The 25,235-nt window shown below is 41.6% G+C and overlaps 1 protein-coding gene across 1 annotated transcript in view; it reads right to left on the minus strand.

Annotated features, from left to right (window-relative positions):
- VWA8 (von Willebrand factor A domain containing 8) overlaps nucleotides 1-25,235 on the minus strand; it is a 282,235-nt gene that overhangs the window by 140,471 nt on the left and 116,529 nt on the right. Inside the window, exons 17-20 of the mRNA XM_045012690.1 lie at nucleotides 17,436-17,551; nucleotides 15,995-16,101; nucleotides 13,719-13,825; nucleotides 7,017-7,088 (exon numbers count right to left, since the gene is read on the minus strand). Of these exons, the coding sequence (XP_044868625.1) occupies nucleotides 7,017-7,088; nucleotides 13,719-13,825; nucleotides 15,995-16,101; nucleotides 17,436-17,551 (402 nt within the window). The remainder of the gene's footprint in view (nucleotides 1-7,016; nucleotides 7,089-13,718; nucleotides 13,826-15,994; nucleotides 16,102-17,435; nucleotides 17,552-25,235) is intronic.

The raw sequence follows: 25,235 nt of genomic DNA on the forward strand, positions 1-25,235 counted from the left end.
ACTTTTAGAGTATGCTACATCTTTAAAACATGTTGCACCTTTTACCCTCCTCCTCTTTTGTCTATAAGTTGTTTATTTAGATTGCAGGGACCTATCTTATAGATATGCAAAATGCCTAACATTTCTCAGGAGAAAATAATAATAGTAGACCCAGTGTACAAATGCTAACTAGCAAATCCTAAAGTCCACATGTGAATTGAGGAAATTCAAAATGTTGAAATTTCTAGCTGTATTTAGAAATCATGTAAACTACGTTTAGCATTTCTGAGCCTCCTGCTGGTCATCACCATCCTGCTGCTTGTTGAAAAGTGAACATTAGCATTATGAAAGTCCAGTATAAAATGTACCAAGCCATTTTCCATCCTGCTTTAATAATAACTGTTTAAAGGAGAAGGTATGCTTTTAAACATTACATTTTTATTTTAAAAATCGCTTTTTATGCTAGTTCAATGAGCACACAACCAGGATAGAAATTGGCTTATGATTTCTATTGGTGATAAAAGTGTTGTCAATTTTCAGCAACAGGTGGGCAGCCACCACAGGCTCAGAAACAACAACTTTGATTTGCCAATGTTCAGCAATGAAAACTACAATGGAATGGGAAAATGGAAGGCCTGGAGGGAGCAGAGAGCACGTGTGTCCGGCGGTCATGAACAAGGAATAGCACTGGTGAGCAGGGCTGGTGTGGAATGTTTTCCAGTGCATCTCTGAGTCCCACTCCTCAAGTCACATACATCAGCTTAACTGCAATAACTCATGCTGTGGTTTTCTGTCCTCTTTATGTGCAGATTAATGAAGAGGATACCCATAATTTTGGGAATACCCACACAACCACGCCATTTCCTTCTGGCCATGCCCCTTTTCTCCATTATGCTACCTGCTGTGCAGCACGGTGGTACAGACTGCATTACAGACAGTCTATGCAGGCAGAGAACTGCGTAAGTGCACTGTACATCACGCTCAGTGTGTTTAATCAAGCAAAGTGGTATAAATTGACTTTAGAGTACATGAGAGTCTGGCCGTCTACTCTGAAACTTCAGTTACGTGAACCAGTGAATAATCTGAACAAGACTATAGGACAGATAAGATCTAAAACATGACTACTCTGCCTTTGCAATGGAGTGGTAAAGAATGTTTTGTGGATTCCGAGGGTCACACTGCCCTCAAGCCATGGCAGAACCACTGCTGTTAATGCGAGTTGCACCTAACCTGACACAAGAAGATTATCATACAACCATTCTGTTTTAGTTAGTTGTAGATGTCCTGATAGAGGTGAATTTGAATGAGGAAAATAGTGTCCTTGTGGACCAAAACAGATATAGTTTGTTATGAAGCATTTCTGTATATTAATTGAGCCTTCAAAGAAGGCCTCTTAGGAATCAACAGACACTAAGGTTATGTCTATGCTGCACTTTTGTCGATTGCGGTGTGGAAAAAACAAACAAACCACACACCCGACCAGCAAAAGTTTTACTGACGAAAAGCACAGGTGTGGTCAGCACTTTGTCGGTGGGAGATGCTCTCCTGCTGACAAAGTTACCACCACTCATTTTGGGTGAGGGGGTTCATTTTGCTGGCAGGAGAGCTCTCTCCTACCAGCAAAGAGTGACTACATGAGAGACCTTACAGCAGCGCCGCTGTACGCAGCACAGCTGTGTCGCTGTAAGATACTCAGTGTAGACATAGCCTAAGCAATGTCTTCAATTAATTGTCTGAATAGCTTGTACTGTGTGTGTGTGTCAAAAGGCGAGTATCAAATAGAGTAGTTCAGTCCTCCAACACCAGACTGAATGTGTTAGTACTTTAGGATTATGAAATAATGGAGAGCCGAAGCCTTGTGACTTCTTCCCTAGTGTGCGCGTTTTCTCTCCAAAAGGAAAGAAAACACTTGAAACGCTGCATGTTTTGTTTGGTCGCTTCAGGACTGTTCATATTTGTTTAGACTCCACAGTAAGGGCAATGAAATGAAAGAAATTGACATCTCCCTTGATATGGCTTCTAAAATCCATAGTTCTGTCAATTTCCTTCCCTGCAAAACTGTTCAGTAAATTTTATGCATACAAGCAAACTGAGACATTTGGCAAAATGGTTAGGGGTGTGTGCATGAGTGTATGTATAGACACGTGCGCACACATGCACGCGCGCATGCACACCATACACATATTTTTCATTGATATAATTTCTCTCCCTTCTGCCAATTGGAAATTAGTAAAGACACTAAAGGTCTGGACAGGACCAGATTAAGATTCCGGGATCAGTTGTCTAACCTGCAGGTATAGTCTGTCAAGACCCTTCAGAGAACAACTGGGTTGGCGAAGACTGAACGGCCGGCCGCTCCCGGATGGAACGCCAAAATGGCCACCAGGTGGACCTTGAGAGATGATACCGAGAGGCCCTGCTGTTTCAAATGTAGTAGGTAATCTAAGATAAGAGGTATACGTGCCTGCATTGGGAGAGTGTGAACTTGAGAACACCAGATTGAGGATCTTTTCCACTTGGCTAGTTAGGTGGCCCAGGTGGGGGGTTTCCTACTGCCAAGTAGGACCTCCCTAATGGCCTCAGAGCACAATAGCTCCGTTGGGTTTAACCACAAAGCTTCCAAGTGGTGAGTTGAAGAGACTAAGGCTGGGATGATTGAGGTGGTCATGGCCTTGGGAATCAGGTCTGGAAGCAGAGGCAATGGGATTCGGGTGTCCACTGATAGCTCCAGGAGCGTGATATGCCCGTACTGGCAGAATGACCACAGCCCTTTCCCTGTGGATCTTTAGCAGAACCTTGTTGACAAGTGGAAATGGTGGGAATGTGTACAACAGGTGGTCTGCTCAAGGCAGGAGGAACCCGCCTGTGAGGGAGCCCAGACTGTGATTTTGGAAGGAACAGAACTGGAGGCAATTTCTGTTGCTCTTTGTGGCAAACAGGTCGATTTGGGGATCTCCCCACCTTTGGAAAATGTTGTTCACCATGTCCAGGTGAATAGACCACTTTTGATTATGAAAGGATCTGCTAAGATAGTCTGCCAACTCGTTCTGAGAACCTGGGAGGTAGGATGCTATGAACTGAGCGGGCTATAGGGAAGTCCCACAGCTTGAGGGCTTCCTGACACAGGGGAGAGGAACGAGTTCCACCCTGCTTGTTCATATAAAACATTGCAGTTGTGTTGTCTATCACCACCTCTGCTCATTTCCCTTGCAAGTGTGCCTGGAAAGTTTGGCATGCCAGGTGGACCGCTCTCAGCTTCCTGAAGTTGATGTGGAGTGGAGAGCTCATCTTGCAACGAGAGACCTTGGGTCTGAAGGTCTCTGGGTGAGCACCCCAACGCTGAAGCATCTGTCACCAGGGGCAGGGAGTGCTGGGGCTTGGTGAAGGGCACTCCTGCACATACCTCCTGTGGGTTGAGCCACAAGTGGAAAGATTCAAGAACTGACCCCAGGAGGGTGACCATCTTGTCCAGCCTGTCATGCCCTGGCCAATAGGCTGATGCCAGCCAGACCTGGAAAGGTCTGAGCCTCAACCTTGCATGCTGTACCACATACATACACGCTGCCAGGTGACCGAGGAGCTTCAAGCAATTCCTCGCTGTGGTGGTGGCTTTTGGTGATGAAAATAGGGGAAGAGAGAGGAAATCCAAAGGTCCAAGAACATAAAAAAAAAAGACTTCGCTGATCAAGTTGTACACCTTCCTTTGCAGATAACGGGAGGATACAGCTCATGCATGTACACTAACATTATTGATCAGATTCTGTCCTAAGATGCATACCAACCCACTGAAGTCTTTGGGAGATGTGCACAGGTATCTAAAGGAAAATCATTGTGCACGTGCAAAGACAAACTGATCAAAACTGTTAGTTACTGTGATAGCCAGGGTAAGGGTCTCCCTGGTATCTAGCAGTGAGTCTTAGCTGGCCTGACCAGCTTAGTGTACCATAACTCACTATTGTTATAATCTGTATCTAAAAGGTGTTATGTAAGGTATCATATGAGAAATGCCAACATGCCGGCCATTAATATTATTGCATGGTGTATGTACGGGTGTATAGCGATGTGGGACTGTAAATGGGTTGACTCACCCCTGCGGCACCTCCTGCTGGTGACTCTGGGGAATTAGCTCTTTCCAGCCCGGGAGCGCCCTCTGCAGGCCGGTGATCCACCTGTTTGCTACTGGCCCCGTGTCCCTCCCAAGACCCGAGTGCCCCTTTGACTGGGTCTCACCCTCCCAGGGGAACCCCCACCCCACTAGCCCCACTTCGCCTCAGTGTTGGCTACTGCCCAGTCTCTGTCTAGCCCCCGTTCGCTGGGACAGACTGCAGTATCCACCACTCATCATCGGCAAAGGGGGTTTGGACCTGCTGCCTTCCCCCCCCCCCATGGGTTGCTCTCTGCAACCCCAGTACCCTTGTTGCCCTATGTTAGGCCGCAGCCTGGGGTTTTCTAAGCTGGAGCTTCTCCAGCTCCTCAGCCTTTCCCCAGCCCTGCTTCACCCTAGGTACCTTGCCTAATTCCCTGCAGCCAGGCCCTTCTCCCTCTACAGGCAGAGGGAGAGTGACTGGGCTCCTGGCTCACAGCCTTTTATAAGGACCAGCTGTGGCCTGATTGGGGTGTGGCCCAGCTGCATCCACTTCCCCCAATCAGCCCAGCTTGAGAGCAGCAGCTCTCAAGCCCTGCCAAGCCGCTTTTAAACCCCTTCCACCCAGGAGCAGGGGTCCACCCTGCTACAGGGACTCACACCTGCAGCGCCTCCTGCTGGTCATCTCTGGGAATTAGCTCATCCAGCCTCCGGAGTGCCCTCTGCAAGCCGGTGTCTCTCCTGGACCCAGTGCCCCGTTATCTGGGGTGCTGCCCCTTGGCAGTAACCCCTTTGTCTCAGGGTCTCCCCTCCCCGGGGAGCCCCCACCCACTATCCCCACCTTGCCTCAGTATAAGGCTACTGCCAGTTACTGTCTAGCCTCTGCTCCCTGCGGCAGACTGCAGTATCAGCCTACTCATCACCGGCAAGGTTGGGTTTGGACCTGCTGCCTTTGCCTGGGCTGCCCTCTGCAACCCCCAGTACCCATTGGCTTTCTGCTAGGCTGCAGCCTGGGGCTTTCCAGGCTGGAGCCTCCCTAGCTCCTCTGCCTTTCCCCAGCCCTGCTCCACTCAGGTACTCTGCTCAGGACCCTGCAGCCAGGTCTGACTCCTTCTACAGCTAGAGAGAGACTGTTGAGCTTTTGGCTCCAAGCCTCTTATATAGGGCCAACTGAGGCCTGATTGGGGCGTGGCCCAGCTGCGGCTGCTTCCCCAATCAGCCTATTAGCTGCTTTCCCTGCCACAGCCCTCTCCCAGGGCTGTTTTAAGCCCTTCAGGGCAGGAGCGGGGTAACCACCCCGCTACAGGGTGATATATGAAAAATTATAAATATGCACTGGAAATATGTTCGTAAAATGTGTTTGGCAAGCCAGGCTTAAGTCACCCAGTCCTAGACAAAGGAATGTGATTCCACCTCCTTGAAGGTATCTCCAGTGTAAATTAACCAAGAAAAGATAATGAAATTACACTTACATGCAAGGTAGACAAAGCCATCAGTGGGGGAATGGCCACTAGTTTGTCACTCTGGTGAGAAAATTACTTTGAACAAAAGCCTCCAGTTTGTTAAGTAAGGTTTTAGTCTTAGAAGCATATTTTACTTTTGTTTGTAACTATTTCTATCCCAATTACTTCTACTTGGTGTCTCTTAAATATCTGTTCTTTATTAATAAACTCACTCTTGTTCTGTTACACAATCAATCATCTCAGTGTAGTGTTTTAAACTGAAGAGATTAAGTACAGCTGGTGCTGTGTACTGTCTCTTTAAAGGAACAGCAAGCTTGATACGGTTTAGTGTGTGTTCCACTGAGCGGGACTGGACTCAACAGGGGAGCTGGAAGGGCTGTTGGTGTCACCCTGCATGGAGTAAGTAACCAGGCTGCGGAAAGCCATGCTGGAGCTATTGTGCTTGGGAGAACGCTGCTGGTATCAGGGATGTGAGCCAAAACTGCACAGCACAGAGGCACCCAGGGTTACAGCGTAGGTGGTGACACAACCCCTTACTGGTCTAGGATGAACCCCTAAGCGTCACATTTATTCGCTGTAAGGTTTGTCTCTCTCGCTCTCTCTTTCTCACTTGCTCACATACACACACAAAACCTTCAACTAATTGAACACACACAGCATTTTGTGTCCTCCCCTCCCCCAAACACACAAATCACCACTGATCCTATATTATAGGAAGTGAAAGACAAATATGTGTTATAGTACTAAAGAAATGCTAGTAGAGTTAATCTTTCAGTCCCTATCAAATAGATAACACACAACAGTGACATCAGACTTAGTTTCTAATGATTAAACTTTTAACTTAAGATAAATGAACAGAAAAGGATAGATTTTTTTTTTTAATTACAACGTTTGCAAGCAAACACAGGATGAAAACGTTAGCACCTTGAATGGGAAAGTAATAGTGTACATGGCATGAAAGAAGGCTTATCTTAATGTGGCTGCTTTTAAAAATATTTAAAATATGTCAACTGGATTAATTCCTAATATCTAGCCTCTTGTTACTTAAACTTCTGTGGTGGCAGTGATAACAAGCGGTGTTTTATGAACACACACACACAAAAAAACACATCCTGAATTCTGAGCAGGATTAACCAGACAAAAAGAAAGAGAGTCTTTATCAACTCTTAAGAGCACATGAAGTGACTGAATCTGATATACAATCAGTTTTCTATGTTGCTGCACAGAAGTAATTTAAGGAACCTTTCAAGAAAGGCTATATATATACACAAAACTAGTATATCTGTCTTTTTAGATTTAGATTTCTCTGTAGTTATTTACTTATTCTAAAACTAGATTCCAATAACATTCTCAGATGTAGGCACATGAAACTGAAGATTTATCAATGGCACGACAGATGCAGCTTCAATGAAGCAAAAGAGAGTTTCACTTGCTTATACCAATGGTGAATTTGGTCCACATATTGTAAAAAGAGATATGTTTTAACCTACCTGGTTGCCAACTAGAAGAAGGTGTTCTCCCAGCAAAAAGTCTTTTAGCATATCCTCCATCACCATCATATGCTAGAGACAAAGAAAACAAGAATTTTAAATACTGTGCTTATACACACAAAATAAATCCAAGGTTATTACTTAAAATATTTTTCACAACCCTTATCTATTTATCTATATCTATTTCTTTGGTATTCTAAAGAAATAAAATTGTCTCAATCAGGGCAGAGGGAATCTATTCAGTAACTGAAACAGTTTTTAACTCCATTGATATACTATCCTGCACTCTGACTGGCGTTAGGTGTCTGATTTCTATATTTCTCAATAACTGTTCAGAATGAATTTCCTTTTAGTCTGGTGGGCTAATATTTGTCAGCCACAGTGCAAGGACTGATATAATGACTGTATGTATGTAGACTGCATCATGGAATGAGCCACCCAAATACCCTGAGAGAACTTGCTTCAATATAGAAATAAAACCCTGGCTACCCGCACACCCCTAGTTGTCACATACCACTCCACACTGGAATCCATACAGGGTATCATTAAACAAGTAAAACCCGCAGTCTATGTGGACCGCATCCTGAAAGAAATCTTTCCTGAACCCCCTCTTCTGGCCTTCAAACACACCGTCAAACCTCTCCAAACTCATAATCAGAAGCAAGCTCCCCATAGACCAGGACACACCAACTCAAAGCACACCAGACTTTACCAGAACAGATGCAAAACCTGCGGACATATCTCCACCAACAATACACCTTTCAAGATCCAAGAATCCGGCACATGCCTATCACAATATGTGGTGTGCCTCATCCAGTGCACTAAATGCCCCAATAACAGCTGTGTGGGTGAAACCAGAGAATTACTATATTCTTGAATGAACTCACACAGGAAAATGATAGAAGACTAAAACACCCTATCATGTGTGGTGAACACTTTTCACAAATTTCAGAGTGGTAGCCATGTTAGTCTGTATCAGCAAAAACAATAAGGAGTCCTTGTGGCATCTTAGAGACTAACAAATTTATTTGGGCATAAGCTTTCATGGGCTAAAACCCACTTCATCAGATGCATGGAGTGGAAAATACAGTAGCAGGCATATATACACAGTACATGAAAAGATGAGAGTTGCCTTACCAAGTGGGGGGCCAGTGCTAACGAGACAATTCAATTAACTGTAAAATACCAAGGGAGGAAAAATCACTTTTGTAGTGGTAAAGAGGGTGGCCCATTTCAAACAGTTGACAAGAAGGTGTGAGTAACAGGAGGGGGGAATTAGTTTTTGTAAGGACCCATCCGCTGCCAGTCTTTATTCAGGCCTAATTTGATGGTGTCCAGTTTGCAAATTAATTCCAGTTCTGCAGTTTCTCATTGGAGTTAGTTTTTGAAGGTTTTTTGTTCAAGAATTGCTACTTTAAGTCTGTTATTGAGTAACCAGGGAGATTGAAGTATTCTCCTACTGGTTTTTGAATGTTATAATTCCTGATATCGGATTTGTGTCCATTTATTCTTTTGCGAAGAGATTGTCCAGTTTGGCCAATGTACATGGCAGAGGGGCATTGCTGGCACATGATGGCATATATCACATTGGTAGATATGCAGGTGAACGAGCCCCTGATGGTGTAGCTGATGTGGTTAAATCCTACGATGGTGTCCCTTGAATATATATGAGACAGAGTTGGCACCGGGATTTGTTGCAGGGTTTGGTTCCTGGGTGTGTTTTTGTTGTGTGGTGTGTAGTTGCTGGTGAGTATTTGCTTCAGATTGGGGGGCTGTCTCCCAAGGTCTGTGAGAGTGAGGGATCGTCCTTCAGGATAGGTTGTAGATCCTTTATGATTCACTGGAAAGATTTTAATTGGCGGCTATAGGTGACAGCTAGTGGTGTTCTGTTACTTTCTTTGTTGGGCCTGTCTTGTAGTAGGTGACTTCTGGGTACCCTTCTGGCTTTGTCAATCTGTTTCTTCACTTCACCAGATGGATATTGTAGTTTTAAGAACGCTTGATAGAGATTGTGTAGGTGTCTCTGTCTGAGGGATTGGAGAAATTGAATTGTATCTTAGAGCTTGGCTGTAGACAATAGATCGTGTGATGTGGTCTGGATGAAAGCTGGAGGCATGTAGGTAAGTATAGTGGTCTGTAGGTTTCCAGTATAGTGTGGTATTTATGTGACCATCGCTTATTAGCACTGTAGTGTCTAGAAAGTGGATCTCTTGTGTGGACTGGTCCAAGCTGAGGTTGATGGTGGGGTGGAAATTGTTGAAATCCTGGTGGAATTCCTCAAGGGCCTCCTTCCCATGGGTCCAGATGTTGAAGATGTCATCAGTGTAGCGCAAGTAGAGTAGGGGCATTAGGGGATGAGAGCTGAGGAAGTGTTGTTCTAAGTCAGCCATAAAAATGTTGGCATACTGTGGGGACATGCAGGTACCCATAGCAGTCCCGCTGACTTGAAGGTATAAATTGCATTGTATGTATGAAGTTGAAGGTATGTATTTAAATTATTATTAGAAAAAATTTAATGTTTAGCAGTTTGGTTTTTATCATCTTTCATTTAATATGTAAATACTTTACATTTTCAAATAAATAATTTGAGAGTGCTTCCTGTTGACCTGGTATTAACTATGTTGTGGGGATGAGGGCTTATTTGCTATACACCTCAAAATGTCTTCAGCTCAAAATATTACCACATAAAACAGGATGCACACTCAAGTTATTACAATAATAATATTGCAATAGATTACAGCAAACTACAATAATCAAGAACTAATAGGAACATTTTTTGTATGATGTGAAGAAAAGTACCAATGGTCAAATTTGTCTCTGGTACACATCCGCTGAAGTCAAGAGATGAATTTGATCCAATATGTTTATAATTACGCACATTTATATCACTTGAAGGTGAGACATTGATCTCTAATACTAGTTAACTCTGACTTCATCTCAAATACAAGTTTCTATTGCAATTAGTTTATTTTCAAGAAAAAAGAAAGAAAATCCATCCCAAATCAAAAGTGTGTGACCATACTGCATTTCTCACAATCTCGGAATTAGACTGACTAATCAAAGTCACTGTTAAAATACTTGTGATATATTTAATACTAACTAAATGTTATAAAACATTCTAACATGTACAATTAGTAATGTACTTGAAAAAAAAATCAACCTAAACTTGCTCCAAACGAATAGATTTGTTGCAAATAAAAATAATGCAAGCATCTAAGGACCTTGATAACATGAAAAATGCAGGCTGCTTTACTAGCATCAAAATCTTGTGTATCCTCTGTATCTAGTGAAAATAGGTCATCTGTAAATAGGTCAGACAGGGTACTTAGAAAAAGGAATGACTGTCTTTACATAAATGTAACATAATACTATTTTTTGTTTCAGCATCATCATCTCATCACTGGTATTTGCTTCTTGAAATCAGTAACTCCTGCATTATTACTGAGTATATGGAAATATTCAATTTATAACACTGCAAAAGCTGTTTTGATTTTCCAAATCACTCTAGACCAGAACAAAAGGCAATATTTTAATGATGCTTATAATCAAAGCTTAATATTGCAAAATCCTAACTACCCAGGTCAAGAGACTATCAAATGCACCATAATTTTTGAGGAGTAGGGGAGAAGGCTTCAAGGCAAATTACTTTATTTTCTTGCATACATATACACTGTAAATTTACAGCTGACCAGATTAGTTTTAGTCTAGATTTAACATCATGTATTCCAGAAAGCCACGTCCATTACACTTTCTGAGTTAATTGCTAAAAACATGGGAATACTTCCTCACATTTCATCATGTAAATAAACAAATCCTAAATTGTATAAGGAACTGTGCTCAAGTTGTTTCCCTCAAACAACTATTTTTGCACAATAAATGCAAGTACTCATTAGAAATTGTCTAATTTTCCTAGCAACAGGGTCCAAGCTAGTATTGTAGTAAGATATACAGAGAACATTTACAATCATGTCATGTTCATATAAGAGATTTGCAAATAGAAATGTCAAAATTCCACTAGCTTAGGCAATACATATTCAATGCCCCCCAATAGCTAGGCTAATTAGAGCATTTAGCACATATCTAAAAATCATTGTTCTTCTTTTGAGTCTCACAATATGCAGCCCAGTTTAGATAACTGGCTCCCGCTTTGGTACTACATCTTCAGTTGCAGCATGCTGTGATTTCACAGCAGTGCTGAAACCCCACTGGAACATGAAATGTTTTGGGGGCGAGTGTGCATAACTAAATGATGGGTTTTTAACGACACCACACAATAATGCAATATATCTCTTTATTACCCATAGGCCGGTTTCATTCTCCAGCAGATTTTTATGGTTGTGAAATCATCATTAGAGAACTTTACTGTGTCACACTGGGGTGGGAGCTGGCAATGCAGGACTAAAGAAGAAAACTAATTTTTAGCTGGCACTATGCTTCTTTCTGACAGTTTTTTACTCAAACACACAATGCTATTGTTGACAGATATGGGCAATTTCCTTTAGCCAACATGTTTTAACAATAATGTGACACCTAAACAAAGCAAGTAAATAATATTCTAACATAGGTCAGGTTCAGATTTTTGCAGTGCTTTCAATTTGTAATCACTGTCTCCTTAAACAAGAAGATAGAAAGAGTAGCACACAAACAAGGGCATTATTCTAGGGTTTAGGATTTCATCTGTGAGAGTCCCAAAGTTAAAGTACTCTACTGAAATGACAGCACAGAACAAAACCTCAAAAATCGAATTTTACTAGGGAAAATTAAGAAGATTCTCACAAATTCACATTGCCAGCAGGGCCCACGCAGTAGAGGCTGCACTCTCTGCTCTGTGGAGGCCCAGCAAATGAGGGGGGAAAGAAAAGGATATGAAGAAATGAAGGAAAGGAAACTCCCTAAGGAAGAGGCCCTGCCAAGGCTCTAAAACAGGGGTCAGCAACCTCTGGCACGTGGCTCACCAGGGTAAGCACCCTGGCGGGCCGGGCCAGTTTGTTTACCTACTGCGTCGGCAGGTTCGGCCGACTGCGGCTCCCACTGGCTGCAGTTTGCCGTCCCAGGCCAGAGGCGGTGGCGGGAAGTGGCATGGGCGAGGGATGTACTGGCCGCGGCTTCCCGCTGACCCCATTGGCCTGGGACAGCAAACCGCGGCTAGTGGGAGCCACAATTGGCCGAACCTGCCGACGTGGCAGGTAAGCAAACTGGCCCGGCCTGCCAGGGTGCTTACCCTGGCGAGCCGCGTGCCAGAGGTTGCCGACCCCTGCTCTAAAATCTAGCACTAACAGGCAAACACTTCACAGGAGCTGACTGTGCTGCCTTTGGAAGGCAAAGCATTCTTGAGATTCACTCAGTGGGCAGGTCCTATGGCTAAGCATGCCCTGGACTGACAGCTGACAGTTCAGTGCTGTGGTGACCAGAAACCGACCCTCTCTAGTGAAGAGCAGTGGACCTGCCTTTGCTAGAGAAAAACACTTCCCCTTTCATAGCATGTTCACAGACCCACTTCTTTGCTTTTTGTTATTTTTTTTATTCTCTTTCCCTTCATATACATTTTGGAATTTCTCTGGGTCAGCTGAACAGTGTGAGAGGGTGAAGTAACATTTCTATTAACACCAAACAGCATGATAATTTTGAGTACAGAGCAGAGCAGAGATTTTAACCATTAGTAGCCATATTAGAGATTTGCATATATACAGCATCGTTCTCGAGCAATTCTTACACTCTGATTAGCTAAAAATGTCTGTCAGCCAATTAGAATCCTGGGATTTGCACATAATATAGTTATTAAGAACACTGTACAGTGATTATGAGAATTAGACACTCAGAACCAATGAGAGTGCATAGACTACATAACTGGAAGAAAACTGTATGCTGCAGTGACTTTTGTTGTATTTCTGCACTCTAGAGATTCCATTTTAGAATAATAACTGAATATTATTTAAACAGGAGTGCATCAGTCTATGATTCAGCTCAGTATGCTGTTAATAAGCATATTGTATTAAAAAAGTGTTACAAATAAAATTACTATGAACAGTGACAGGTTTTCAAAAATTCAATTGTTTTGTATTTTAAAAATGTATACAAGTACATCTCTACCCCGTGATAATGCCACCCGATATAACACGAATTCAGATATAACGTGGTAAAGCAGCACTCCAGGGGGGCGGGACTGTGCACTCTGGCGGATCAAATCAATTTCGATATAACGCAGTTATATCCTACAACCTATAACGCAGTAAGATTTTTTTGGCTCCCGAGGACAGCGTTATATCAAGGTAGAGGTGTAATTCCTAATCCAAATTGTGTACTGCAAGCTGCAAAACTTCAAGTTATAAACTTCTAAAAATAGGATCTTAAAAAGGAACTGTTTACTTATAACAATAGTGACTTAGGCAAGCTGCAATAATAAAACCTCTCAACACAGTATTTTATTGATTCACCATAAACAAAATCCAGGTTCAATAGTTGTTCTTTACTTTTTATGAATGTTTTACAAGATTTTTATAATCTCTTCATAAAGGGATGGTTAAGAAGCTTGATCTCTAGTCATCTGAAATGAGCACCAAACTTACCAATAAGATTAAATTTTTTCAAGGATCACTGTTGCAGCCTGATGCAACCACTCCACAAACATGCTCTTTAAAAAAATCTTTACTACAATGTTTAACAAACTCTATTGCGTCTGTAGAGTCAGAGAAGTGCACTTACCTGGGTGTTCTCATAAAACAGAACATCAGGCACTTTCATTTTCTCATTGGGGTTATAAATAGGCATGGTAGCAGATCCAATCCTCAGAAACCCATTATGTATTTCACCTATACATTTTATGAAAAACAAGGAATTACTTATAACACTGATTTGCTGATGTGTGGTCAAGAATACTGGTAATGAGATAATACATACATTTGTTGCAATGTATGGGTACAGCAAAGCTTCCAGCTTTCAGAAGAAAGAGGACAGAAAAGGAACAGCATAAAGCTCTAAGGCTTAAAATGAGTTCCGTTACAATGTGTGACAAATTGGTGATGTTAGGGGGACAAGTATCAGAAAGAACATTGTAAATTGTGACAGCTGCTTTGGCTGAAGCCTTAACTTGGTACTCCCTTCCTCTAATCATTGAGTGCCTTTAAAACGGTCTGACTGTATTCAGCTCTTAGAGAAACAGCATGCCAGTCATTTCCTTTAAACTTTAGTCAAGATAAAGTCACTGTTGGTTTCTTCATTCAGCACATTTTATACAAATGGGTTAATAACACAAAATAGGAACATTTAAAACGTCAATGAAAAGTGGCTAAATTTGCATATGTTGGGGAAAACCTTCAGTAGTTTAGAGAGAAAAATAATTAAAACCACTGTACTGGCTAACCACAATAGTCTGCTACAAGTAGTTATGCTACAACACAGCAGTTCCAGGTACTCAACTCTGCCTCCCACAGATGCTTGCCCTTTTCCTCTATTCAGACATCCTGTTGAATTGGATAAACCTGAACTGTAATACTGAGAAACTGCTCTCCATTGTTTGTTTTTATTTTGTTTAGTTTAACTCTGCTATGGTTTTGCAAATGGCAGAGTTACAAAACTGCTGGAAATGTGAACATTAACTTACTAAATCTGCTGTATTTTTGGTAGTTCTAATATTGCACATTCTTAATGAATCAGGTTCAATCAGATTTATAAAGCAATATAAAGTTTGCATATTAGTGTCAGTTTTGCAAAAAACTTATACTTTGTATGCAACAGAATGACTCTCTAGTCCAGGGGTTGGCAACCTCTGGCACGCAGCTCACCAGGGTAAGCACCTTGGCGGGCCGGGCCAGTTTGTTTACCTGCCGCATCGGCAGACCGTGGCTCCCACTGGCCGCAGTTTGCCGTCCCAGGCCAATGGGGGCGGCAGGAAGCTGCACCAAGCACATCCCTCACCCGCGCCGCTTCCCGCCGCCCCCATTGGCCTGGGACAGCGAACCATGGCCAGTGGGAGCCGCGATTGGCCGAATCTGCCAACGCGGCAGGTAAACAAACTGGTCCGGCCCACCAAGGTGCTTACCCTGGCGAGCCGCGTGCCAGATGTTGCCGACCTCTGCTCTACTCATATTACTATAATTCAAACTATTCTACCTATATGAAGTTATTACTTGGCACCAATTTATACTACATATTTTTTTAAACTGAAGAAAGCCTGCATTACTAGATACAGTAGCTGTAGACATTTTTATTGGTACAGCATTTTCCAAATATATGTTAAGACATGTCCCCTGTTTTAAAGATCTAGCAATGAAAACAGACAAGACAAACACACACAAAACTCTCAACAACTGTGCAGGAGAGGAACAGCAAAGAGAGTACTGGTGAGGCTGTAAGGAAATGAAATAAATTGAAAAGAAGGATTTAGTGGACAGGAAGTGTGAGACTGTGTGGTGCATGACAGAAAACATGAAGCTGTGTGTGAGGAAAAAATGATGGAAGTAGGAAGGCCAGAGGATAGAGGAGTAAATTGGGGGTAAACACGATAATGAACTAAAAGAGTTTTGGGTTATATTAAAGAGGAAGCACAGAGTATTGGGGAGGTGGAGGACGTGCTGCAATGGAGAAAGATCTAGAAGACTCAATCACACAAAAATTGTAAGCCTGGACAACAGGAAGGATGGCATGCGCAGTTGTCAAGAATGCTAATGGAGGAAAGCAGCAAAGTGACCCAATAAAGCAAAGTGAACAAGGGCCCCATTGATCTGGGAGACTTAAAATGTAAAGGTCACACACAAAATTCCATGGGCCAGGCTACGATAAAGAATCACGTAAATTTAGGAAGAAAATTTAGAGAACATATATAGAGAAATACAGGTACATTCTTTAGCAAGACAACAGGTAAGGGATGTATCTAAAGCAGGGCACAATTAATTAAGGGAACGTTTAATACATCTTTTTATGTTCAAACAACTGAGTAAAGGTTAATGAAAGATTAAAAACAAAAGGTGACAGAAGCTTACAACTATAATCCTTCTCCTCTTGTTTCCTAATATCCTCCGGGTTTATCTCAATCCCTGAATCCAGCAGATTTTTATGTAAAGCTGATCTTGCAAGATTTGGCAAAAACCTAAACCAAGGAGAGGGGGGAAAAGGAAGGTCAGTTTTACTTTTCTCAGGGTTCTTTTTGTCTTCCAAGATCAATGTGACACCCTGGCCATTTATGCCCTAAATAATGTCAACTCCTGTCCCACTCTGACAGTTTCCCACTCCTCACCTAATCTGTCTGTGCTTACCAAAGGAAATGGGACCTTGTGCTATTGGAAACTGTCCAATTTCCTCTCCCCTCATCAATAACTCCTAATTCCAAAGTTATATGGGTAAAAAAAAATACAATCACAACACACAGAAAGTTGTAGCTGCCAAGTATTCTTTAGACTTAACCTAAAATTCAGTCGCAAAATTATATTAATATAAATGCTCATTTTAAAGCACTACATTGTTATGTGGGATTCCAGTGAAGAAGCTGTAATGACAAATGAGTTAGGATGCTGGGGGGACGATGACCTTGTTCCTTCCACAATTCATGGGAGCAAGATCCTTCAGCTGTGACTGATCTCAGATCATACAGGCCCAAGGCTTCGACAACTGAAGCTTCTCAGTACCTTGGAGAATTTGGCCCTTAGACTTTCATCGCTCATATTTTCAGAACTTTTCATAACTGCTGTTGCCTTCCTTTGCAAAATCTGAGTTGAATACAACTTTTAAAAAAAATGCAATGCCTAAAACTAAATACAAACCTCTAACTCAGTGTTTCTCAAACTGGGGTCGCCGCTTGTGTAGGGAAAGCCACTGGTGGGCCGGGCCGGTTTGTTTACCCGCCCCGTCCGCAGGTCCAGCTGACTGCAGCTCCCACTGGCTGCGGTTCGCTGCTGCAGGCCAATGGGAGCTGCTGACAATGGCAGCCAGTATGTCCCTCAGCCTGCGCCGCTTCCAGCAGCCCCCATTGGCGCGGAGCAGCGAACCGCAGCCAGTGGGAGCCACAGTCGGCCAGACCTGCGGACGGGGCAGGTAAACAAACTGGCCCGGCCTGCCAGGGGCTTTCCCTACACAAGCGGTGACCCCAGTTTGAGAAATACTGCTCCTAACTGACACCTAACCACATTGTATTCCATTAATACAACCCTGAGTAATATTTTATCTTTTTTGAGACAGCATCACACTTTTGACAATCATTAGTTCTGAAGACCTATTTCTATTAAGTCATTAAGCATATGCCACACACACACAGATTAGAAAGAAGTGCTGAAGTGAAATCTAACATTCTTTGATTAGGGAGGATTGGAATAGTAGCAGTTCTACTTTTAATGTCTAACTCCTTTAAAAAAATTAAACCATCTTTTTAGCATATTAGCAATTGTTTCACAGAACCTTAAACTTTCACAGTAAAATTAGTATGGCTACCTGGAAAGACAGGCTTTATTGACAGCATGGTAGAGACTTTCATCTGGATACTGTGATAGCCGACGACAAATTCGTAATAGCTGTCGTGAGGACAAAGATGATGCCAGTGACTGTGCCTGCCAAAAATAAAAGGTAATTTTATTAACAGTCCTCTTGGATTTAAACCGGAACAAACATGGAAAAAAACTATTTACACTGAAAGCAATTATTTCAAAATTTTGGTCTTAAACAGGTGCTTTCGTCCTCATATCCCAGTTTGCACTGCTTAATCCTTCAGAAGTTAGAATTCTGTGTTTGTGGCAGGAATCTACTACCATGGAAATCATTATGTCATCAAAATGTAAGCATTATGATTTCACTGAATGAGCCAACAGGAAGAAAAATGTATTTGATAAAACAGGTGTGCGTGCTATATAAGTTGTGTTAACATTATATTATTTATTATTATTATTAGGAATTATAGCAAAAAAGAAAAACAAGTGAAAATTAAATTATTTGTGTTAAAGCTGATTTATTTGAAAGTTTCCTGCAGAACTTTATGGCAGTGCCTCAACATATATGACATGCCTCTGCAAATATTAGAGAGACAGGATCCTGATTTCAGATCATCTCGTGTCCATTATTTTTAAATGAATTTAGCATTTGTAACAGAATTGACATCCTGGAAATTGAAGTATTTTATTTATTATCAGCTGAATATGAGCTCCCCATGTGATGCTCTAGCATAAAGAGCTAGCATGATCCTTGGATGTATAAACAAGGGAATACTGGGCAAGAATAGGGAAAGTGTATTACCTACTTATACAGTACTGTGCACACATTACTGGCACACTGTGCCACTACTGGAACACTCACAAACCTGGGTGACAGGGCAACAAAATGGCAGATGAAATTCAATGTTGATAAATGCAAAGTAATGTACATTGGAAAACATAATCCCAACTATACATATAAAACAAGGGGGTCTAAATTAGCTGTTACCACTCAAGAAAGAGATCTTGGATTCACTGTAGATAGTTTTCTGAAAACATCCACTCAATGGGCAGCAGCATTCAAAAAAGCTAACAGAATGCTGGGAATCATTTGGGAAAGGATAGATAATAAGACAGAAAATATGATATTGCCTTTATATAAATCTATTGTATGCCCACATCATGAATACTGTGTGCAGATCTGGTCACCCCATCTCAAAAAAGATAGATTGAAATTGGAAAAGGTAAAGAAAAGGGCATAAAAAATTATTAGGGGTATGAACCAGCTTCCATATGAGGAAAGACTTAGAAGACTGGAGTTTTCAGCTTGGAAAAGAGAAGATTAAGGGGGAATGCAATCGAGATCTATAAAATCATCACTGGTGTGGAGAAAGTAAATAGGAAGTGTTATTTACTCCTTCTCATTACACAAGAACTAGAGGTCACCAAATGAAATTAATAGGCAGCAGGTTTAAAATAAGAGGAAGTATTTGTGGAATAATCTGTGGAACTCTTTGCCAGAGGATGTAATGAAGACCAAGACTATAACAGGGTTCAAAAAAGAACTAAATAAATTCATGGAGGATGGGTCCATCAATGGCTATTAGCCTTTCTGTTTGCCAGAAGCTAGGAATGGATAACAGGGGCTGGATCACTTGATGACTACCTGTTCTGTTCATTCCCTCTGAAGCACCTCGTATTGGCCACTGTCGGAAGACAGGATACTGGGCTATATGGACCTTTGGTCTGACCCAGTATGGCCGTTCTTATGTTCTGGTGTCCACATATTCAAATAGATATTGAAAGTTGGAGACAACTGAAAGAAGAGCTATCAAAATGATTCACAGTCTGGAAAATGTGCCTTATAATGAACACTAAAGGAGCTCAATCTATTTAATTTATCAAAGAGAGAGAGGGTTAAGAGACTATTTGATTGCAATCTGTAATTACAAAGGAAGAAGGTATCTGATTCAGCTGAGGGTATATCTACGGAGAATATACTGGCATAGCTATGTCGGTGTAGGTATAATGTATAATAATGGCATTATCCATAATGGCATAATCCTGTAATGTAGACACAGCAGCAGCTATGATGACACAAGTATTCTCCCATCAACATAGCTGCATCCATGTTGGGCTAGGTCAGCAAAGCTATGCTGGTCAGGGGCGTAGTTTTTTCAGACCCTGACAGAAGTAGCTATGGTGACCAAACTACTAATGGGTTCTCGAATCTAGCAGCAAAGACACAATAATGTCTGAAAGGGTCTAACAGCTGAAGTCAGAAAAATTCAAATTAGAAACAAGATGCAAATTTTACAATGAGGGTAAATTAACTATTCCAACAAATTGAAGTCTTTATATCAAAACTGAAGATCTTTTTAAAATAAATCTTTTCGTTCAACCACAAGTTATCCGGTGAAATCCTGAGTCCTGTGTTATGCAACTGTAAAGATTAGATGATCATAATGGTATCCACAACATAACTACAACACAACTACAACATAACTACATAGCATGGGTTACAAAAATACAAGCTTCTCCACACCATCCTGCCAATGTTTCTAAACTCTGCCTGAGTGAGGCCACCTGTAGAAGCAAGATAACAATTCAAGATCCAAGCCCATTCATTCTGGGGTCTCTGCTGAAACCATTTACAAAAGTGTCAGTCACTGTTAATTAAATAGTAGAGCTGGGCAGGAAAAGGTTTTCCTGTCATGTGAAAAATGAGGGTATATCTGAGGGTATAGCTGAGGGTTTATCTACGGAGAATATACTGGCATAGCTATGTCGGTGTAGGTATAATGTATAATAATGGCATTATCCATAATGGCATAATCCTGTAATGTAGACACAGCAGCAGCTATGATGACACAAGTATTCTCCCATCAACATAGCTGCATCCATGTTGGGCTAGGTCAGCAAAGCTATGCTGGTCAGGGGCGTAGTTTTTTCAGACCCTGACAGAAGTAGCTATGGTGACCAAACTACTAATGGGTTCTCGAATCTAGCAGCAAAGACACAATAATGTCTGAAAGGGTCTAACAGCTGAAGTCAGAAAAATTCAAATTAGAAACAAGATGCAAATTTTACAATGAGGGTAAATTAACTATTCCAACAAATTGAAGTCTTTATATCAAAACTGAAGATCTTTTTAAAATAAATCTTTTCGTTCAACCACAAGTTATCCGGTGAAATCCTGAGTCCTGTGTTATGCAACAGTAAAGATTAGATGATCATAATGGTATCCACAACATAACTACAACACAACTACAACATAACTACATAGCATGGGTGACAAAAATACAAGCTTCTCCACACCATCCTGCCAATGTTTCTAAACTCTGCCTGAGTGAGGCCACCTGTAGAAGCAAGATAACAATTCAAGATCCAAGCCCATTCATTCTGGGGTCTCTGCTGAAACCATTTACAAAAGTGTCAGTCACTGTTAATTAAATAGTAGAGCTGGGCAGGAAAAGGTTTTCCTGTCATGTGAAAAATTTTGAGATTTCAGAAATTTTTCCCATCTTGAATTGAAATGAAAAATGAAAAAATCTCAAAAATTTTCATGAACCAAAAGTCAAAAAAATAATTTGGTTTGGGTCAATCAAAATGTTTCATTTTCATAATTTGAAAGTAATAAAAGGAACCATTGACCTGAAACACACATTTTAATGCACAGCACAGGAAGCTATTTATATTATAAATATATATCCTAACCTGTAATGTGTATGATTATTTTATATACATATATGCACATCTCATATCATACTGATCTGCAGCTATCTTCCCACAGTGAATCACTTGTCTGATAGCATACACTTTCTCTGGATATTTCACAATGCTATGGATGTTAGAGAGACCCTTTTTTTAAATCGCTCTGTTCAGACACCAAACACTTTACAAACGAACACATTCCCTTTTGTAATATATATTGTTAAAGAACCACGTAAATGCCAATAATGCCATAAATACATAAATAAGAATCGGCATTCACTTGCTTTTAGTCATTCATAGATTCATACAGTTTAGGGCAAGAAAGGACCATTATATCATCCAGTCTCACCTCCTGTATATCACAGGCCATTAAGTTGCATCCAATTACCAACAACTGAGCCTAATTACTTGTGTTTGACTAAAGCTTTAGTTGTGTTTGGTTAAAGCATAATTTCCAGAAAGGTATCTAGTCTTAATTAGCAGTTATCTACAGATGGAGAATCCACCACTTCCCTTGGTAATTTTTTCCAGTGCTTAATCATCTGCATTGTTAAAAATGTGTGTCACATATCCAATTTGAATGTGTCTGGCTTTCAGCTTCCAGTCACTGGTTCCTGCTATGCCTTTTTCTGCTAAAATAAAGGGCACTTTAGTACCCAGTATTTTTTCCCATGAATGTACTTATACACTAATCAAGTCACCTCTCAATCTTCTTTCTAATAAGCTAAATAAATTGAGCTCTAAGTCTCACACCATAAGGGATTTTCTCCAGCCCTCAAATAATTTTTGCAGCTCTTCTCGGTAATTCATTAGAGTCCACTCCATCCTTCCTGCACTGATGTTGGTATCTCCGATGGAAACTAATCTCTTCCACTCCTCTGTGTCATGTGCTACTGCTTCCATATGCTCTCTGGTGTTGAGTTTAACTGTTCTGCCCTCCCTAAGGGTTCTTCTTCATGGTTTCTCTTGGGGGTACTCATTTCCTCACACCACTTGGTTTCCACTTGACAGTTTCATCTTGGAGTCTGTGTGCTGGCATCTAGAATATATGACCCAAATATGTCGAGCACATCCTTCTGATCGTGGTGGAAACAAGCTGCTGGTTTGTGATTTCTCACATCTCTTTGTAATGAAATCTTTTCAACCAATGGCCAGAATCTTTCTTAGGCATTTATTTTTGAAGGGGTCTAGTTTTAGTAGATCTCCAGCTCTCATAGCTGTATGTTATCGATGAGATTATGTTTGAACTGAAAATTCTCTGTTTTGTTTTGATGCTATACATATTTGATTTCCCTACATTGTTAAGTTTAGTACATGCTGTGAATGCCTTTCCTATCCTTGATGTCACTTCCTTTCTGAGCTCTCCATTGGCCAGTAAGTTACTGTGACAGATACGGCAATTTCCTACAATAACCTTGAAAAACCTTATTGTGTTAAGGTTATATATCTTTGGATTTCATTGTATTAGAAATGCAAAGTTTATGTAATGTCTGGGTGGGTGGGTTGGGGGGGGAGGGATGTACCCAATGACCAACTTAAAACCTGGGAAGTGTTATGAGCTTTAAAGGACTATTTTAAACCATGTGCCAGACATGAATGAACTTTTGGGACAAACAAAATTAAGTGGGTTTCCCAAGAAATCTCTAGGGGGGAGTTAATGCAAATGTACCACCGCCCAGATATGCAAAATCCCAGCCTTTTGAAGATATGTCCTGAGGAGAGAGCCACTGTCTTCCAATCACCTATTACATGAGGACAAGATCAAAGGCACAAGATGTACAAAGAAACAAGTTGATCGGTGCAGGCTGTGTATTTGTTCTAAGCCAGGGGTCAGCAACCTGGGTCGGCAGGTTCGGCAGACCACAGCTCCCACTGGCCGTGGTTCACCATCCCAGGCCAATGGGGGCGGCGGGAAGCGGTGCAGGTGAGGGATGTGCTGGCCGCGGCAGGTAAACAAACTGGCCCAGCCTGCCAGGGTGCTTACCCTGGCGAGCCGCGTGCCAGAGGTTGCCGATCCCTGTTCTATGCTAACACCTGTTTTGAACTTGCAACCATGGAAAAGCCCCTAGGTGGGATTTGAAGGACTGATCACCTGCAATAGCCCTTGCTGGAGTTAGGGAAATAGGGGAGATCCCGCTTAAGTTATTAGAATGTGTATAGGTTTTTGTATTATTTTTAATATGTTTGCTCTGTAATTCTATCACCATAAGATTAAATACGCTTGTGTAGAAAGGGCTGTGTGGAAACTATACCTGTGGGCAATTACGCTGTTTATAGCTTCTGAGGAGAAAGCAAAGCAGGCCTGCTTAGGCAGTCTGTCTTGCTGGGGAATTCACAGTGAAGTCTGGAAAAATCTTGGTTAGGAGGGAGAGAGATGCAGGTCTCCACCCAAGAGTGGTGATGGTTGAGGTGCTGGGAACCTAGGGGAACCTTGCTGGACCACAGGGGGGAAATACAAGTGCAACTGCCCTGAACTGTGACAGGTGCTGCCCAAGCTGATGAACGTTTCTACTCGCTTGATATTTTTGCCTTCCAATGTGATGTTACCGCTTGAGGTATGAGTTCCAGAGACGTTTGTTTTAGCACAACTAATTCTGAGCCATGCTGGGTCTGCCATTGCTGGCAGGTTGTCCGTCTTTGTATGTAACTTTTTTGAGGTGTCACTCAGTAGCACAATATCAACTAAGTCCAGGTCTTCTAAGCATTTGCCATCTACCCATTCTATTCCTGTGTTTGTCTTGTTAATACACTTCTTCACTATTCAGTCTATGGAAATGCCAAACAACAGTGGAGATAAAATGCAGCCCTGTTTCACACCTGTATCCACACAGAACAACTCTGTTGTCTGGTTGTTCACCCTAACAGAAACAACGAGGAGTCCTTGTGGTACCTTAGAGTCTAACAAATTTATTTGGACACAAGCTTTCATGGGCCAGAACCCACTTCATCAGATGCATGGACATTCAAAAACCAGTAGGAGAACACTGCAATCTCCCTGGTCACTCAATAACAGACCAGAAAGTGGCAATTCTTCAACAAAAAAAACTTCAAAAACAGACTCCAACGTAAAACTGAAGAACTGGAATTAATTTGCAAAATGGACACCATCAGATTAGGCCTGAATAAAGACTGGGAGTGGTTGGTTCATTACAAAACCTAAACCTAATTTCCCCAATACTAATTTCCCCCTACTGTTACTCACATCTTCTTGTCAACTGTCTGAAATGGGCCACTCTCATTACCACTTCAAAAGTTATTTTTCCTCCCTTGGTATCCTGCTGTCAATTGAATTGTCTCATTAGACTGACCTCAGACTTCGTAAGACAAATCATATCTTTTCATGTATTTATACCTGCTCCTGTATTTTCCACTCCATGCATCTTATGAAGTGAGTTTTAGCCCACGAAAGCTTATGCCCAAATAAATTTGTTAGTCTCCAAGGTGCCACAAGGACTCCTCGTTGTTTTTGCTGATACAGACTAACACGGCTACCACTCTGAAACCTGTCAACCTAACAGAGCACTTCTCATCTCTGTATATGGCCTTGATGATGCTGACTATGATTAATCTGTGAACAAAAGTATTGCCAAGCTTGAAATGAACAAAGGTATTGTCAATGTTAGGCCTCAAACTTCAGCTTTGCATAGGTAAAAAGGGCACGCTTTGCAGAGGTAAAAAGGGCACACTTTGCAGAATGCGCTGCAACCAGATAACAATCTATGCTGACTCCTATGTGGTAAAATAATCTATAAAGTAACTGGCTACAAAGAGATAAGTAAGCCTAAATTATACAGTCTAACCACATTGAATATTTTGCCGACCCTAATTGGTTGGTCTGTTTTAAAACACATCCAACAGATCAGATAAAAAGTACGAAGGCACGGGATTGTGTTTGTGTTTTGGTCATAAGGGAAATCTGACCCACACACCCTTAACCGAAGGGACATGCACTTCTCGACTGTCCGTACCTGGCCGTGTGGAAAACGGCCAACTGAAGGGTAACGTATTTTCGGACGAATGCAGGGAAAGTTTATGGAGTAAAGAAGTCTGGTTGCTCGAGCTGATTTGATCTCAAGTCTGTATCGATACTATAATGTTAAGAATAGTAGTAAGT

The sequence above is a fragment of the Mauremys mutica genome, chromosome 1 (assembly GCF_020497125.1).
Source record: "Mauremys mutica isolate MM-2020 ecotype Southern chromosome 1, ASM2049712v1, whole genome shotgun sequence".
In the NCBI taxonomy this organism is placed as follows: Eukaryota; Metazoa; Chordata; order Testudines; family Geoemydidae; genus Mauremys; species Mauremys mutica.